Source organism: Taeniopygia guttata, chromosome 2 (genome assembly GCF_048771995.1).
Source record: "Taeniopygia guttata chromosome 2, bTaeGut7.mat, whole genome shotgun sequence".
In the NCBI taxonomy this organism is placed as follows: domain Eukaryota; kingdom Metazoa; phylum Chordata; class Aves; order Passeriformes; family Estrildidae; genus Taeniopygia; species Taeniopygia guttata.
Window position 1 is genome coordinate 150,951,827 of NC_133026.1, and position 16,638 is coordinate 150,968,464.

The window sequence follows — 16,638 nt, forward strand, 5'->3', positions numbered from 1 at the left end:
GAGATTTTGGGGGTTTTGACAAGATTTTTGGGGTTTCTGATGGAATTTTGGTGTTTCTGAGGGGATTTTTGGAGTTTTTGAGGGGATTTCTGAGGGTAATGTGGGGTTTTTTTAGGGGATTTTTTGGGATTTTTGAGGAGATTTTGGGGTTTTTGACAGGATTTTTGGGGTTTCTCAGGGGGTTTTTGGGGGGATTTTTGGGATTTCTGAGAAGATTTTTGGGGTTTCTGTGGCGGTTTTTGGGATTTCTGAAAAGAATTTGGGGTTTCTGAGGGGAGTTTTGGGCTTTTTGAAGGATTTTTTGAGGGGATTTTAGGAGTTTCAGTGGGGATTTTTGGGGTTTCTGAGGGAATTTTTGGGATTTCCCAGAGCATATTTGGGGATTTCTGAGATTTTTTGGAGTTCTGAGGGGATTTTGGGGCTTTTTCTGGGGATTTTTGGTGTTTCTGAGGGGATTTTTGGGATTTCTGAGGGGATTTTTGAGGTTTCTGAGGGGATTTTTGGGGTTTCTGAGGGGATTTGGGGATTTCTGAGGGGATTTTTGGGATAAAACAGCTGGAAAGGACTAAGAGGGTTCCTTTTCCATGGATTTTTTTTTTTTCTGCTGACAGAGAAAGATTTGGGATCGTTCCTGGATGAAATTCCCAAGGATGAGGAGAAATATCTTCCCACTCTGGAAGAAGTTGCCCGAAGGAGCAACGGAGATTTTATCCCAGAAATTTCTGGTGAGAGCGAGAATTTAGGAATTCCTGTCTTTTCCCAGGAAATGAATGGAGTTTGGCCTCAAAAATTGGGATTTTGAGCTTAAAATTGGGATTTTCGCCTCTACAAATGTGGGATTTGGGCCTTAAAATTGGGATTTTCAGCTCAAAAATTGGGATTTGGGCATTAAAATTGGGGTTTTGGCCTCAAAAATTTGGGATTTGGACCTTAAAATTGGGATTTTCTCCTCTATAAATGTTGGATTTGGGCTCAAAAATAGGGATTTCTAGGCTCAAAAATTGGGTTGGGATGTTCAAATTGGGATTTGGGCATTAAAATTGGCGTTTTGGACTCAAAAATTGGGACTTGAATGTTAAAACAGGAATTTGGGCCTCCAATATTGGCGCTTTTTTTGTCAAAAATGTGGGATTTGGGCCTTAAAATTGGAATTTTGGCTTCAAAAATATTTATATTTTCCAAGAAATGTGAGGACTTATCCTGAAAAGGAGTTGGGTTCTAAAAAATCAGTATTTGGGGTCTAAAAATGGGATTTGGGCACTAAAAATGAGGGATTTGGGCCTTAAAAATGTGAGAATTTATCCTAAAAAGAAAGTGGATTCTAAAACCAGGATTTAGGATTTAAAAATGTGGGATTTTGTCCTAAAAATTAAATTTTTGATGCTAAAAAATGGTATTTTTTAAATCTAAAAATTCAAGTTGCATCCTAAAAACTGATTCAGCCCTAAAACCAAGGAATTTCCCCCCAACTAATCCAAGTTTAGATCCTAAAAATGGAATTTTTCTCCTTAAAACCTTCAGTTGAATCCTACAAATGTGGATATCCCCTCTGGAAACGTGGGAATTGTCCCAAAAAATGACATTTTAGGTCCTAAAAATTGGATATTTTTCCTTTAAAAACCTGGAATTGTCCTCCTAAAATCCCAATTTTTTCCCTCCAGATGGATCCAACACGGAAAATTCCCAACTCTTCCAAGATTCCCTGGATTTCCTTACTCCGGAATTTTCCCCTCCATCCCCTCCCCCACCTCCCATGGATCCCTTTTACCCCCCAAACCCCGATGGGACCATCCCAGGTAAATCCCAGAGCAAATCCCCCAAAAAAAAACACTGGAAAAAAACCCAAAAAAAAAAAAAAAAATCCAAATTTCCTCATTCTGAATCCCACAGATCCTCCGGAAGAAGTCCTGGAAGCTCTGAGAACTTTGGGATTCGATTCCTTCCGACCCAGCCAGGCTGAGGCCATCATGAGGGTCCTTTCCGGTTCGATTTTCCCGCTTTTTTTCCCCTCCATTTTCCCCCCTTTTCCCTTTTTTCCTGCCCTTTTCCCCTTCATTTTTCCTGATTTTTTTCCCCCCTACTTTTTCCCTGCCCTTTTTTCTTTCCATTTTCCCACTCTTTTTTTTCTTGCCACTTTTTCCCTGGTTTTCCTACTCTTTTTCCCTGCATTTTTTTCCCTCCATTTTCCCCACCCTTTTTTCCCCTCTCCTTTTCCCTCAGCTTTTCCCGCCCTTTTTCCCCACTTTTTCCCTCAGTTTTTCCTGCTCTTTTACCCTTTTCCCCTCAGTATTTCCTGCTCTTTTTCCCTCACTTTTTCCCACCCTTTTCCCCTCAGTTTTCCCTCCCTTATCCCCACATTTCCCCTCAGTTTTTCTCTCCCTCATCCCCATATTTTCCCTCAGTTTTTCCTTACCTTTTTTCTTTCCATTTTCCCACTTTTTTTCTTGCCCTTTTTCCCCCTGCCTTTTCCCCCTCTTTTTTCCCTCAATTTTTTCCACCCTTTTTACCCCTCTCCTTTTCCCTCAGTTTTCCTGCCCTTTTTCCCACTTTTCCCCTAATTTCTCCCCTCAGTTTTTCCACCCTTTTCCCCACTCTCCCCTCAGTTTTTCCTGCTCATTTCCCCACTTTTCCCCTCAGTTTTCCTACCCTTTTTCTCACTTTTCCCCTCAGTTTTTCCTGCCCTTTTCCCCACAGTTTTCCCCACCCTTTCCCCCACATTTTCCTCTCAATTGTCCTGCCCTTTTTCCCACATTTTCCCTCAGTTTTTCCTGCCCTTTTCCTCACACTTTCCCCTCAGTTTTTCTCACCCTTTTCTAAACTTTTCCCCATCCTTTCCCCACTTTATTCCCTGCCATTTTCCTGCCCTTTTTATTTGTCTTTCTCCCCTCTTTTCCCCTCAGTTTTCCTAGTCTTTTTCCCTGCCTTTTTCCCCACTTTTTTCCCCTCCATTTTTCCCACTCTTTTTCCCCTCTCCTTTTCCCTCAGTTTTTCCTGCCCTTCTTTCCACTTTTCCCCTCAGTTTTTCCTGGTCTTTTTCCCATTTTCCCCCTCAGTATTTCTACCCTTTTCCCCACTTTCCCCCTCTGTTTTCCTGCTCTTTCGCCTCAGTTTTTCCTGCCCTTTTCCCTCAGTTTTTCCCAACTTTTTTTGTACTTTTCCCCTCAGTTTCTCCTGCCTATTTCCCCACCTTTTTCCCTTTAATTTCTTGCTCTTTTTTCCACTCTTCCCCCTCCCTTTAGTCCCTTCCCATTTCCCTCCATTTTTCCTGCCTATTTTTATTTCCTTTTCCCACTTTTCTTCCCCTTTCCCCCCCACCTCTTTTTCCGTCAATTTTTCCCTATTCTTTTTCCCTGCCTTTTTTCCCCTCTTTTTCCCTCGGTTTTTCCCACCCTTTTCTTTCACAATTTCCCCTCAGCTTTTCCCTCGTTTTTCCCTCCCTTTTCCCCTCATTTCCCCCCTCATTTTTTCCTGCCATTTTCCCCACCCCTTTTCCCTCAGTTTTTTCCTCAATTTTTCCCTCCCTTTTCCTCACATTTTCCCCTCAGTTTTTCCCACACTTTTCCCACCTTTTCCCCTCAGTTTTTCTCTCAGTTTTCCCCACCCTTTTCTTCACAATTTCCCCTTAGCTTTTCCTTCCTTTTTTCCCAAAGGTTTTCCCCTCTGTTTTTTCCCGTTTTTCCCTCCCTTTTCCCCACAGTTTTCCCCACTTTTTCCACCTCAGTTTTTCCTTGTTTTTCCCTCCCTTTTCCTCGAATTCTCCCTCAGTTTTTCTGCCTTTTTTCCCACTTTTCCCCTCACTTTTTCCCACCCTTTTCCCCTCAGTTTTTTCTTGTTTTTCTCTCCCTTTTCCCCACAGTTTTCCCCACTTTTTCCACCTCAGTTTTTCCTTGTTTCTCCCTCCCTTTTCCTTGCATTCTCCCTCAGTTTTTCTGCCTTTTTTCCCACTTTTCCCCTCACTTTTTCCCACCCTTTTCCCCTCAGTTTTTTCCTCAATTTTTCCTTGTTTTTCCCTCTGTTTTCCCCACGTTTTCCCACACTTTTTCCCACCCTTTTCCCCTCAGTTTTTCCTTGTTTTTCCCTCCCTTTTCCCCACATTTTCCCTCCTTTTCCCTCACATTTTTCCCTCAGTTTTTCCCACACATTTCCCCACCCTTTTCCCCCTCAGTTTTTCCTTTTTTCTCCACCATTTTCCCACTTTTTCCTGCCCAATTTCCCTCCCTTTTCCCCACTCTTGTCCCCTCAGTTTTTCCCTCACTTTTCTCTACATTTTGCCTCAGTTTTCCCCACCCCTTTTCCCTCATTTTTTTCCTCAATTTTTCCCTCCCTTTTCCTCACATTTTCCCTCAGTTTTTCCCACACTTTTCCCCTCAGTTTTTCTCTCAGTTTTCCCCACCCTTTTCTTCACAATTTCCCCATAGCTTTTCCCTCCTTTTTTCCCAATGGTTTTCCCCTCAGTTTTTTCCCATTTTTCCCTCCTTTTTCCCCACAGTTTTCCCCACTTTTTCCACCTCAGTTTTTCCTTGTTTTTCCCTCCCTTTTCCTCACATTCTCCCTTAGTTTTTCTGCCTTTTTTCCCACGTTTTCCCACACTTTTTCCCACACTTTTTCCCACCCTTTTCCCCTCACTTTTTCCTTGTTTTTCCCTCCCTTTTCCCCACATTTTCCCTCCTTTTTCCCTCACATTTTTCCCTCCCTTTTCCCCACATTTTCCCTCCTTTTCCCCTCACATTTTTCCCTCAGTTTTTCCCACTCATTTCCCCACCCTTTTCCCCCTCAGTTTTTCCTTTTTTCTCCACCATTTTCACACTTTTTCCTGCCCATTTTCCCAATTTCCCTCCCTTTTCCCCACTCTTGTCCCCTCAGTTTTTCCCTCACTTTTCTCCACATTCTCCCTCAGTTTTCCACACTCTTTTCCCTCAGTTTTTTCCTCTATTTTTCCCACCCTTTTCCTCACAATTTCCCCTCACTTTTTCCCTTCTTTTTTCCCACCCTTTCCCCCTCAGCTTTTCCTGCCCTTTTCCTCACATTTTCCCTCATTTTTTTTCCTCCCTTATCCCCACATTTCCCCTCAATTTTCCCTCCATTTTTCCCCCTCCCAACATTCCAAAATTCCCATTTTCCCCCAGGAATCTCCACGCTGCTGCTGCTTCCCACGGGCTCGGGCAAATCCCTCTGCTACCAACTCCCCGCCTTCCTCTACCACCGCCGCTCCCCCTGCATCACCCTCGTCATCTCCCCCCTCGTCTCCCTCATGGACGACCAGGTATCCCCTCCATTCCTGCTTTTTTTTGGGATATTTCCCTCAAAAACCACAAAAAACCCTGAAATATTCCCATTTTCAGGTTTCCAACATCCCCTCACCCCTCAAAGCCGTCTGCATCCACTCCAACCTCACCCAATCCCAGCGTGAAGCAGCAATTCAAAAAGTGAGTAAAACCCTTCGAATTTCCAATTTTCCCTTAAAAAAACCCAAAATAATCCTGATTTTTCAACAGGTCAAGAGCGGCCAAGCCCAAATCCTGCTGCTTTCCCCGGAATCCGTCACGGGATCGGGATTTTTTTCCCGTTTTTCCCGGGATTTTCCTCCCGTGGCTTTTGTCTGCCTGGATGAAGCTCATTGCATCTCCCAATGGTCCCACAATTTCCGTCCCGCTTACTTCAGGGTCTGCAAGGTGGGAAAATCATCAAAAACCTGCAAAAAATCCCCAAAAAGTCCTCTGAAATCCCTAAAAATCTTCAGGGTCTGTAAGGTGGGAAAACCATCAAAAACTTGGGAAAAATCCCCAAAAAAATCTTTCACAATCCCAAAAAATCTTCAGGGTTTGCAAGGTGGGAAAACTCTGAGAAACCTGTGAAAAATCCCAAAAAAATCCCTAAAAATCCAGATTTTATTCCCAGAATTCCAGGTTCTCCGGGAGTCTTTTCCTCACTTTTTCCTTGTTTTTTTCCTCAGTTTTCCCCCCCTTTTTTCCCCACCCTTTCCCACTCACATTTTCCTTGTTTTTCCCTCCCGTTTCCCCACGTTTTCCCTCAGATTTTCCCGACCTTTTCCCCCACATTTTTCCTTGTTTTTCCCACCCTTTTCCCTGCATTTTCCCTCATTTTGTACCACCCTTTTCCCTGCATTTTCCCTCATTTTTTCCCACCCTTTTCCCCATTTTTTTCCCTCTCTTTCCATCACACTTTTCCCCAGTTTTTCCCCACATTTTCCCTCAGTTTTTCCCCACATTTTCCCTCAGTTTTTCCTTGTTTTTCCCACTCTTTTCCCTTCTTTTCCCCCACCCTTTCCCCCTCACTTTTTACTTGTTTTTCCCTCCCTTTCCCCCACATTTTCCCTCCTTTTTTGCTCACATTTTTCCCTCAGTTTTTCCCACACATTTCCCCACCCTTTTCCCCCTCAGTTTTTCCTTTTTTCCCCATCATTTTCCCACTTCTTCCCTCCTTTTTCCTTCCCATTTTCCCAATTTCCCTCTCTTTTCCCCACACTTTTCCCCACTGTTTTTCCCTCAGTTTTTTCATCTGTTTTTCCTTGTTTTTCCCTCCATTTCCCCCACATTTTCCCACCCTTTTCCCATCCCATTTTCCCACATTTTCCCTCAGTTTTTCCCACCCTTTCCCTCACATTTTCCCCTCAGATTTTCCCACACTTTTTCCAACCTTTTCCCCCTCAGTTTTTCCTTGTTTTTCCCCTCACTTTTCCTCACAATTTCCCTCATTTTTTCCCTCCTTTTTTCCCCAGTTTTCCCCCCTTTTCCCCTCAGTTTTTCCCTCCCTTTTCCCCATACTTTTCCCTGCATTTTCCCTCCCTTTTCCCCATACTTTTCCCTTCATTTTCCCTCACTTCTTCCCCTCCCTTTTCCCCTCACATTTTTTTTGTTTTCCCTCCCTTTTCCCCACATTTTTTCTCTTAATTTCCCCAACATTTTCCCTCATTTTTTCCTGCCCTTTTTCCCATTTCCCCCTCACTTTTCTCCTCCATTTTTCCCACCCTTTTTCTCTCAGTTTTTCCCTCATTTTTCCTTGTTTTTCCCTCCCTTTTCCCCACATTTTTTCTCTCAATTTCCCCAACATTTCCCTCATTTTTTCCTACCCTTTTTCCCATTTTCCCCCTCACTTTTCCCCTCCATTTTCGCCACCCTTTTTCTCTCAGTTTTTTCCTCATTTTTTCCTTGTTTTCCCCTCCCTTTTCCCCACATTTTCCCTCCTTTTTCCTTTACATTTTTCCCTCAGTTTTTCCCACACATTTCCCCACCCTTTTCCCACTCAGTTTTTCCTTTTTTCCCCATCATTTTCCCACTTTTTCCCTCCTTTTTCCTGCCCATTTTCCCAATTTTCCTCTTTTCCCCACACTTTTCCCCACTGTTTTTCCCTCAGTTTTTTCATCTGTTTTTCCTTGTTTTTCCCTCCCTTTCCCCCACATTTTCCCATCATTTTCCCCTCACTTTTTCCATGTTTTCCCGTCCCATTTTATCACATTTTCCCTCAGTTTTTCCAACCCTTTCCCTCCCATTTTCCTCTCAGTTTTTCCCACACTTTTCCCAACCTTTCTCCCTCAGTTTTTCCTTGTTTTTCCCTCACTTTTCCTCACAATTTCCCTCATTATTTCCCTCCTTTTTCCCCTTTTTCCCCTCAGTTTTTCCCTCCCTTTTCCCCACACTTTTCCCTGCATTTTCCCTCACTTTTTCTACTCCCTTTTCCCCATATTTTCCCCTGCATTTTCCCTCACTTTTTTCCCTCCCCTTTCTCCTCGCATTTTTTTTTGGTTTTCCCTCCCTTTTCCCCACATTTTTCCCTCAGTTTTTCCTTGTTTTTCCCACTCTTTTCCCTCCTTTTCCCCCACCCTTTCCCCCTCACTTTTTCCTTGTTTTCCCATCCCATTTTCCCACATTTTCCCTCACTTTTTCCCATCCTTTCCCTCACATTTTCCCCTCAGTTTTTTCCAACCTTTCCCCCCTCAGTTTTTTCCTTTTTTTCCCCCATCATTTTCCCTGCTTCCCTCCTTTTTTCCCACCCTTTTCCCCTAAGTTTTTCCCTCCCTTTTCCCCACATTTTCCGTCATTTTTTCCTGCCCTTTTTCCCATTTTTCCCCTCACTTTCCCCCTCCATTTTCCCCACCCTTTTTCTCTCAGTTTTTTCCTCATTTTTTCCTTATTTTTCCCTCCCTTTTCCCCACATTTTTTCTCTCCATTTCCCCAACATTTTCCCTCATTTTTTCCTGCCCTTTTTCCCGTTTTCCCCCTCACTTTTCCCTTCCATTTTTCCCACCCTTTTTCTCTCAGTTTTTTCCTCCATTTTTTCCTTGTTTTTCCCTCCCTTTTCCCCACATTTTTTCTCTCCATTTCCCCCCCACATTTTCCCCCTCACTTTTTCCTTGTTTTCCCTCCCTTTTCCCCACATTTTCCCTCCTTTTTCCCTCACATTTTCCCCTCAGTTTTTCCCACACATTTCCCCACCCTTTTCCCCCTCAGTTTTTCCTTTTTTCCCCATCATTTTCCCACTTTTCCCCTCCTTTTTCCTGCCCATTTTCCCAATTTTCCTCTCTTTTCCCCACTGTTTTTCCCTCAGTTTTTTCATCTGTTTTTCCTTGGTTTTCCCTCCCTTTCCCCCACATTTTCCCATCATTTTCCCCTCACTTTTTCCATGTTTTCCCGTCCCATTTTCCCACATTTTTCCTCAGTTTTTCCCACCCTTTCCCTCACATTTTCCCCTCAGTTTTTCCCACACTTTTTCCAACGTTTTCCCCCTCAGTTTTTCCTTGTTTTTCCCCCACTCTTCCTCACAATTTCCCTCATTTTTTCCCTCCTTTTTTCCCCAGTTTTCCCCCTTTTCCCCTCAGTTTTTCCCTCCCTTTTCCCCACACTTTTCCCTGCATTTTCCCCCTCCCTTTTCCCCTCACATTTCCCTCATTTTTTCCTGCCCCTTTTCCCATTTTCCCCCTCCATTTTCCCCACCCTTTTTCTCTCAGTTTTTTCCTCATTTTTTCCTTATTTTTCCCTCCCTTTTCCCCACATTTTTTCTCTCAATTTCCCCCAACATTCTCCCTCATTTTTTCCTGCCCTTTTTCCCATTTTCCCCCTCACTTTTCCCCTCCATTTTCCCACCCTTTTTCTCTCAGTTTTTTCCTAATTTTTTCCTTATTTTTCCCTCCCTTTTCCCCACATTTTTTCCCTCCCTTTCCCCCGACATTTTCCCTCAGTTTTTCCTTGTTTTTCCCCCACCTTTTCCCTCCCTTTTCCCTGACCTTTTCTCCATTTTTTCCCCTCATTTTCTCAATTTTTTCCCCTCATTTTCTCCATTTTCCTGTTTTTTTTCCCCTCTCTTTTCCCTCAATCCCCGACCCCTTCCCCTCCTATTTCCCCACTATTTTTTCCTCCAAAATCCCTAAAATTCCGTATTTTTTCCCAAAATTCCAGGTTCTCCGGGAGCGTTTGGGCGTTCGCTGCTTTTTGGCCCTCACGGCCACAGCCACGGTGGCCACGGCGCGGGATGTGGCCGAAAATTTGGGAATTCCCAAGGGAACTCCCAACGTCGGCGCCTTCGGAATTCCCGAAAATCTGCGGCTCTCCGTGAGCGTGGAGGAAGACGTGGATCAGGTGGGGTGAAAATCCCTGGTTTTAGGAAAAAATAATCTTTTTTTTTTTTATTAATTCTGTATTTCCTGAGGAAAAATCCACATTTTTTAGGGAAAAAATTTGATTTTTTTGGGATCAATTCTACATTTTCTGAGGGACAATCCACATTTTAAAGGAAAAAAAGTTCAATTTTCAGGATTAATTCCAAGTTTTATGAGGGGGTAATCCAAATTTTCAGGGAATAAATTTCAATTTTTGGGATTAATTCCACACTTTCTGAGGGAAAATCCCCTTTTTTAGGAAAGAAGTTCAATTTTTGGGATTAATCCCACATTTCCAGAGGGAAAAATTCCATTATAAGAGCCAAAAATTGCATTTTTTGGGATTAATCCCACATTTTCTGAGGGAAAATCCCCTTTTTTAAGAAAGAAGTTCAATTTTTGGGATTAATCCCACATTTCCAGAGGGAAAAATTCCATTATAAGAGTCAAAATTTGCATTTTTTGGGATTAATCCCACATTTTCTGAGGGCTGCGGATTCTGCGCCAGTGGAATTCTGAGAATTTTGGGAATTTGGGGAATTTTGGGAATTCTGTCATCGTTTATCCCTAAATTTTCCCCCAAAATTCCTCGAATTGTCCCCCAAATTTCCCCTGAAATTTCAAATTTTCCCCCAAATTCTTCCCAATTTTCCTCCCAGAATTCCCAATTTTTCCCCAATTGTCCCCCAAATATTTCCCAATTTTGCCCCAAAATTCCCAATTTTTTCCCCAATTTCCCCCCCAAAATTCCCGATTTTTTTCCGGATTTTCCCAAATTTTCCCCCAAATTCCCATTTTTTTCTCCAAAATTCTCAATTTTACCACAATTTTTCCCCAAATACTTCCCCAATTCCCCCCCCAAAATTCCCAAGATTTTCCCCCAAGATTTCCAATTTTATCCTGATCTTCTCCCCAAAATTCCCAATTTTATCCTAATTTTCTCCCCAAAATTCCCAATTTTCCCCCCCAAATTTTCTAGATTTTCCTTCTCAAAATTCCAAATTTTTTCCCTAATTTTTTCCCCAAATTTTCTCCCACAATGCCCAGTTTTTCCCCAAAATTCTCAATTTTCCTGAATTTCCCCCCAGGCGGTGCTGCGGATTCTGGGCCAGTGGAATTCTGAGAATTTTGGGAATTTGGGGAATTTTGGGAATTCCGTCATCGTTTATCCCTAAATTTCCCCCCAAAATTCCCTGAATTGTCCCCCAAATTTCCCCTGAAATTTCAAATTTTCCCCCAAATTCTTCCCAATTTTCCCCCCAGAATTCCCAATTTTTACCCAATTTTCCCCCAAATTCTTCATAATTTTGCCCCCAAAATTCCCAATTTTTTCCCCAATTTCCCCCCAAAATTCCCAATTTTTTCCTGATTTTCCCAAATTTTCCCCCAAATTCCCAATTTTTTCTCCAAAATTCTCAGTTTTTCCTCAGTTTTTCCCCAAATTCTTCCCCAATTTTCCCCCCAAAATTCCCAAGTTTTTCCCCCAAAATTTCCAATTTTATCCTAATTTTCTCCCCAAAATTCCCAATTTTCCCCCAAATTTTCCACATTTTCCTTCTCAAAATTCCAAAATTTTTCCCTAATTTTTTCCCCAAATTTTCCCCAAAATTCCCAATTTTCCTGAATTTTCCCCCAGGCGGTGCTGCGGATTCTGCGCCAGTGGAATGCGGAGAATTTTGGGAATTCGGGGGATTTTGGGAATTCCGTCATCGTTTATTGCAAGCGGCGCCAGGAGAGCGAGCGGCTGGCGGAGCTGATCCAGAGGGAATTCCCGGACATGCCCCAAAATCCCGGGAATAAAACGGGAAAAGGTGGGGAAAAATCTGGAATTTTAGGGGAAAAACCAGAGGGGAAAAAAAGACTTTTTGGGGGAAAAAAAAATCTGAATTTTGGAGGAAAAATTGGGGATTTTGGCATTAAAAAATCGGGAATTTTCAGAGGAAAATTGGGGATTTTGGCATTAAAAATTTTGGGATTTTGGGGGAAAAAATTGGGAATTTTAGGGGAAAAATTTCAAAATTTGGGGGAAATAATTGGGAATTTTGGGGGAAAAATTTAGGGGAAAATATGGGGAATTTTGGAGGGAAAATTTGGAATTTCAGGGGTAAAGTGGGGAAAATTGGGAATTTTGGGGGAAAAATTGGGAAGAATTTGGGAGAAAAATTTGGGGAATATTGAGGGAAAAATTGGGGGGAAATTGCGAATTTTTTTGGGAAAACTCGGGGAATATGAAGGAAAGAATTGGGGAATTTGGGGTGAAATTGGGGGAAAAATTGAGAATTTGCGGGGGAAATTGGGGAAAATTTGGAGGAAAAATTGAGAATTTTGGGTGAAAAATAGATGAATTTTGAGAAAAATCCGTTAAAGTTTTCAGAATTTTGGGCAAAATCAGGGATATTTCAGAAAAATCAGAAATCCACAAAAATTTTGGGAATTTTTTTGGTTCCTCTGGGAAAATTGGTGAATTCCAGGGGGTATTTGGGAAATTCTGGGGGGAATTTAGGGGGAAAATTCAGGAATTCTTGAGGGGGATTTTGTGGGGAAAATTGGGGAAAAAATTGGGAATTTGATGGAAAATTGAGGAATTTTGGGGATAAAATTGAGGAATTTTGGGGGGAATATTGAGGAAATTTGGGGGAAATTTTGCAGAATTTTGGGGGAAATTTTGGGGGGAAAATTGATGAAATTTGGCGGAAATTTTGCAGAATTTTGGGGAAAATTTTGAGGAATTTTGGGAGGAAAATTGAGGGGATTTTGGGGGAATTTGGGGGGGAAATTTGAGAAATTTTGGAGATAAAATTGGGGGAAAATTGAGGAATTTTTGAGATAAAATTGGGAATTTGGGGGGAAAAATGGAGGAATTTTGGGGGAAAACTGGGGGAAAATTGAGGAATTTTTGAGATAAAATTGGGAATTTTATGGGAAAAATGGAGGAATTTTGGGGGAAAATTTGGGCTATTTTAGAAAAGTCTGAAAGTCCACCAAAATTTTGGTAAATTTTTTTGTTTCTCAGGGAAAGTCAGGGAATTCCAGGGGCCATTTGGGGAATTCTGGGGGGAAAATTCAGGAATTCTTGGGGGTAATTTTGTGGGGAAAATGTGGGGAAAAACTGGAGAAAAAAATGGAAATTTGATGAAATATTGGGAATTTTAGGGATAAAATTGAGGAATTTTGGGGGAAATTTTTCAGAATTTTTGGGGGGAGATTGGGAAATTTGTGGGAAAATTTGGAGGATTTTGGCAAAGAAAGAGGGAATTTGGGCGGGAAATTTGGGGAAAATTAAAAAGTTTTTGAGATAAAATTGGGAATTTTGGAGATAAAATTGGGGGAAAATTGGGAATTTTTTGAGATAAAATTGGGAATTTTGGTGGGAAAAATGGAGGAATTTTGGGGGAAAACTGGGGGAAAATTGAGAAATTTTTGAGATAAAATTGGGAATTTTGGGGGTGAAATGGAGGAATTTTGGGGAATAATTTGGGGTAAAATTGAGAAATTTTGGAGATAAAATTGGGAATTTTTTGAGAGACAATTGGGAATTTTGGTGGGAAAATGGAGGAATTTTGGGGGAAAATTTGGGCTATTTCAGAAAAACCTGAATATCCACAATAATTTATGGAATTTTTCCCTTTCCCAGGGAAGGCCGGGCAGTTCCAGGTGGCGGCGGCGTACCACGCGGGGCTGAGCGCGCCGGAGCGGCGCCGGATCCAGCGGCGGTTCCTGCGCGGCGACGTCGGCGCCGTCTGCGCCACGGCGGCGCTGGGGCTGGGGCTGGCGCCGGCGCGGCTGCGCGGGGTCCTGCACGCCGGCGGCACCGGCTGCGCCGAGAGCTTCCTGCAGCACTGCGGCCGCGCCGGCAGGGACGGGCGCAGCGCGCGGTGCCACGTCTGCCTGCGCACGGAGGTGGGGAGCGCCGCGGGACACGGGGGAAACATGGCGGAAAAATCGGGGAAAAACTGGCAGAAAAATTGGCAGAAAAGTGGGGGAAAAATAGGGAAAAATTGGAGAAAATTCGGCGAAAAATTGGAAAAAATCTGCAGAAAAATGGGGGAGAAATAGGGAAAAATTGGAGAAAATTGGGGGTAAAATTGGGAAAAATCGGCAGAAAAATGGGGGGGGGAATAGGAAAAAATAGGAGAAAAATCGGCAGAAAAATAGGGAAAAATTTGCAGAAAAATGGGGGAGAAATAGGGAAAAATCGGAGAAAAATTTGGGAAAAAATGGAGAAAAGTTGAGCGAAAAATTCTGAAAAATTTGCAGGAAAATTGGGGAGAAATAGGGAAAAATCAGAGAAAATTTTGGGAAAATTGGGGAAAACTTGGCAGAAAAATGGGGGAGAAATAGGGGAAAATCAGAGAAAATTTGGGAAAAAACAGAGAAAAATTGGGAAAAATTGGTGGGAAAATCGGAGAAAAATTTGGGAAAAAACTGAGAAAAATTGGCAGAAAAATCGGGGGAGAAATAGGGAAAAAATGGGGAAAAATTGGCAGAAAATTTGGGAAAAGACGGAGAAAAGTTGGGCAAAACATTGAGAAAATTGGCAGAAAAATGGAGGAGAAATACGGGAAAATTGGAGAAAAATCGGCAGGAAAATGGGGGAGAAATAGGAAAAAATGGCAGAGACTTTGGGAAAAAATGGAGAAAAATTAGGAAAAATTGGGCAAAAAATTGGGAAAAAATGGCAGAAAAATGGGAAAAAATGTGGAGAATTTTGGGAAAAACTGGGGAGGAAAGTTGGAAAAGTCTGTGAAAAACTGGGGGAGCAATGGTGACAACCGTGAGGGAATTGGGGCGGCGGCGGCGCGGCTGCGCGGGGTCCTGCACGCCGGCGGCACCGCAGCGCCGAGAGCTTCCTGCAGCACTGCGGCCGCAACGGCAGCGACGGGCGCAGCGCGCAATGCCACGTCTGCCTGCGAACGGAGGTGGGGGAAGATATGGGAAAAAACGGTGAAAAAATGGGAAAAATTGGCCAAAAAATGGGGGAGAAATAGGGAAAAATCGGAGAAAAATTTGGGAAAAAATGGAGAAAAATTGGCAGAAAAATGGGGGAGATACAGGGAAAAATTGCAGAAAATTTGGGAAAAATTGGCAGGAAAATGGGGGAGAAATAGGAAAAAAATCGGAGAAAATTTGGGAAAAAATGGAGAAAAATTGGAAAAAATTGGCATAAAAATGGGGGAGAAATAGGGAAAATCGGCAGAAAAATGGGGAAAAAAAGGAGAAAAATTGGCAGAAAAATGGGGGAGAAATAGGAAAAAATTGGAGAAAATTTGGGAAAAACAGAGAAAAATTGGGGAAAATTGGCAGAAAAATTGGAGAAACATTTGGGAAAAAAGTGAGAAAAATTTGAAAAAATTGGCACAAAAATGGGGGAGAAATAGAGAAAAATTTAGGAAAAATTGGGGAAAAAGTGGGGGGAAATAGGAAAAAATCGGGAAAAGTTTGGCAGAAATTTTGGGAAAAATTGGCAGAAAAATGGGGGAGAAATAGGAAAATATCGAAGAAAATTTGGGAAAAACTGGAGAAAAATTGGGCGAAAAATTGGGGAAAATTTGCAGAAAAGTGGGGAAGAAATAGGAAAAAATTGGCAGAAAATGGGGGAGAAATAGGAAAAATTGGAGAAAATTTGGGGAAAAAATGGAGAAAAATTGGGGAAAAAATGGAGAAAAATTGGGAAAATTTGGCAGGAAAATGGGGGAGAAATAGGGAAAAATCGGAGAAAATTTGGGAAAAAATGGAGAAAAATTAGGGGGAAAATTGGAAAAAATTGGCAGAAAAATGGGGGAGAAATAAGGAAGAATCGGAGAAAATTTTGGAAAAAAATGGGGAAAATTAGGAAAAATTGGCAGGAAAATGGGGGAGAAATAGGGAAAAATTGGAGACAAATTTGGGGAAAAGTTGGGAAAATCGGCAGGAAAATGGGGGAGAAATAGAAAAAAATTGGAGAAAAATTGGGAGAAAAATGGGGGAGAAATAGGAAAAAAATTGGGGAAAATTTTGGGAAAAAATGGAGAAAATTTGCGAGAAATTGGCAGAAAAATCGGAGAAAATTTTGAGAAAAAAGTGAGAAAAATTGGGGAAAATTGGCAGGAAAATGGGGGAGAAATAGGAAAAAATCGGGAAAAGTTGGGGAAAAAAAATTGGAAAAATTGGGCAAAAAATTGGGAAAAAATGGCAGAAAAATGGGAAAAAATGTGGAGAATTTTAGGAAAAATTGGGGAGAAAAGTTGGAAAAGTCTGTGAAAAATTGGGGGAGCAACGGTGCAAAGCGTGAGGGAATTGGGGCGGCGGCGGCGCGGCTGCGCGGGGTCCTGCACGCCGGCGGCACCGCAGCGCCGAGAGCTTCCTGCAGCACTGCGGCCGCAACGGCAGCGACGGGCGCAGCGCGCAATGCCACGGCTGCCTGCGCCAGGAGGTGGGGGGAATTTGGGAAAAAACGGTGAAAAAATGGGAAAAATTGGCCAAAAAATGGGGGGGGAATAGGAAAAAATCAGAGAAAAATTGGCAGAAAAATGGGGGAGAAATAGAAAAAAATCGGAGAAAATTCGGCGAAAAATTGGCAGAAAAATGGAGAAGAAATAGGAAAAAGTTGGGGAAAATTTGGGAAAAAAAAAAGGGGAAAATTGGGAAAAATTGGCAGGAAAATGGGGGAGAAATAGGGAAAAGTTGGAGAAAAATTCAGGGAAAAATTGGGAAAAATTGGCAGAAAAATAGGGGAGAAATACGGAAAAATCAGAGAAAAATTGGCAGAAAAATTGGGAAAATTGGCAGAAAAATGGGGGAAAAATAGGGAAAAATCGGGAAAAGTTTGGCAGAAATTTTGGGAAAAATTGGCAGAAAAATGGGGGAGAAATAGGAAAATATCGAAGAAAATTTGGGAAAAACTGGAGAAAAATTGGGCGAAAAATTGGGGAAAATTTGCAGAAAAGTGGGGAAGAAATAGGAAAAAATTGGCAGAAAAATGGGGGAGAAATAGGAAAAAAATTTGAGAAAATTTGGGAAAAATTGAGAAAACTTGGCAGAAAAAT

The 16,638-nt window shown here is 42.2% G+C and overlaps 1 protein-coding gene across 3 annotated transcripts in view; it reads left to right on the plus strand.

The window, feature by feature from the left end:
* RECQL4 (RecQ like helicase 4) overlaps nucleotides 1–16,638 on the plus strand; it is a 50,849-nt gene that overhangs the window by 8,595 nt on the left and 25,616 nt on the right. For all 3 annotated transcript variants that reach the window (XM_072925098.1, XM_072925097.1, XM_072925099.1), the window contains exons 8-16: nucleotides 612–725; nucleotides 1,662–1,796; nucleotides 1,891–1,983; nucleotides 5,127–5,263; nucleotides 5,343–5,426; nucleotides 5,496–5,672; nucleotides 9,414–9,593; nucleotides 11,250–11,424; nucleotides 13,248–13,513. In XM_072925098.1, coding sequence (XP_072781199.1) covers nucleotides 612–725; nucleotides 1,662–1,796; nucleotides 1,891–1,983; nucleotides 5,127–5,263; nucleotides 5,343–5,426; nucleotides 5,496–5,672; nucleotides 9,414–9,593; nucleotides 11,250–11,424; nucleotides 13,248–13,513 — 1,361 coding nt within the window. The remainder of the gene's footprint in view (nucleotides 1–611; nucleotides 726–1,661; nucleotides 1,797–1,890; nucleotides 1,984–5,126; nucleotides 5,264–5,342; nucleotides 5,427–5,495; nucleotides 5,673–9,413; nucleotides 9,594–11,249; nucleotides 11,425–13,247; nucleotides 13,514–16,638) is intronic.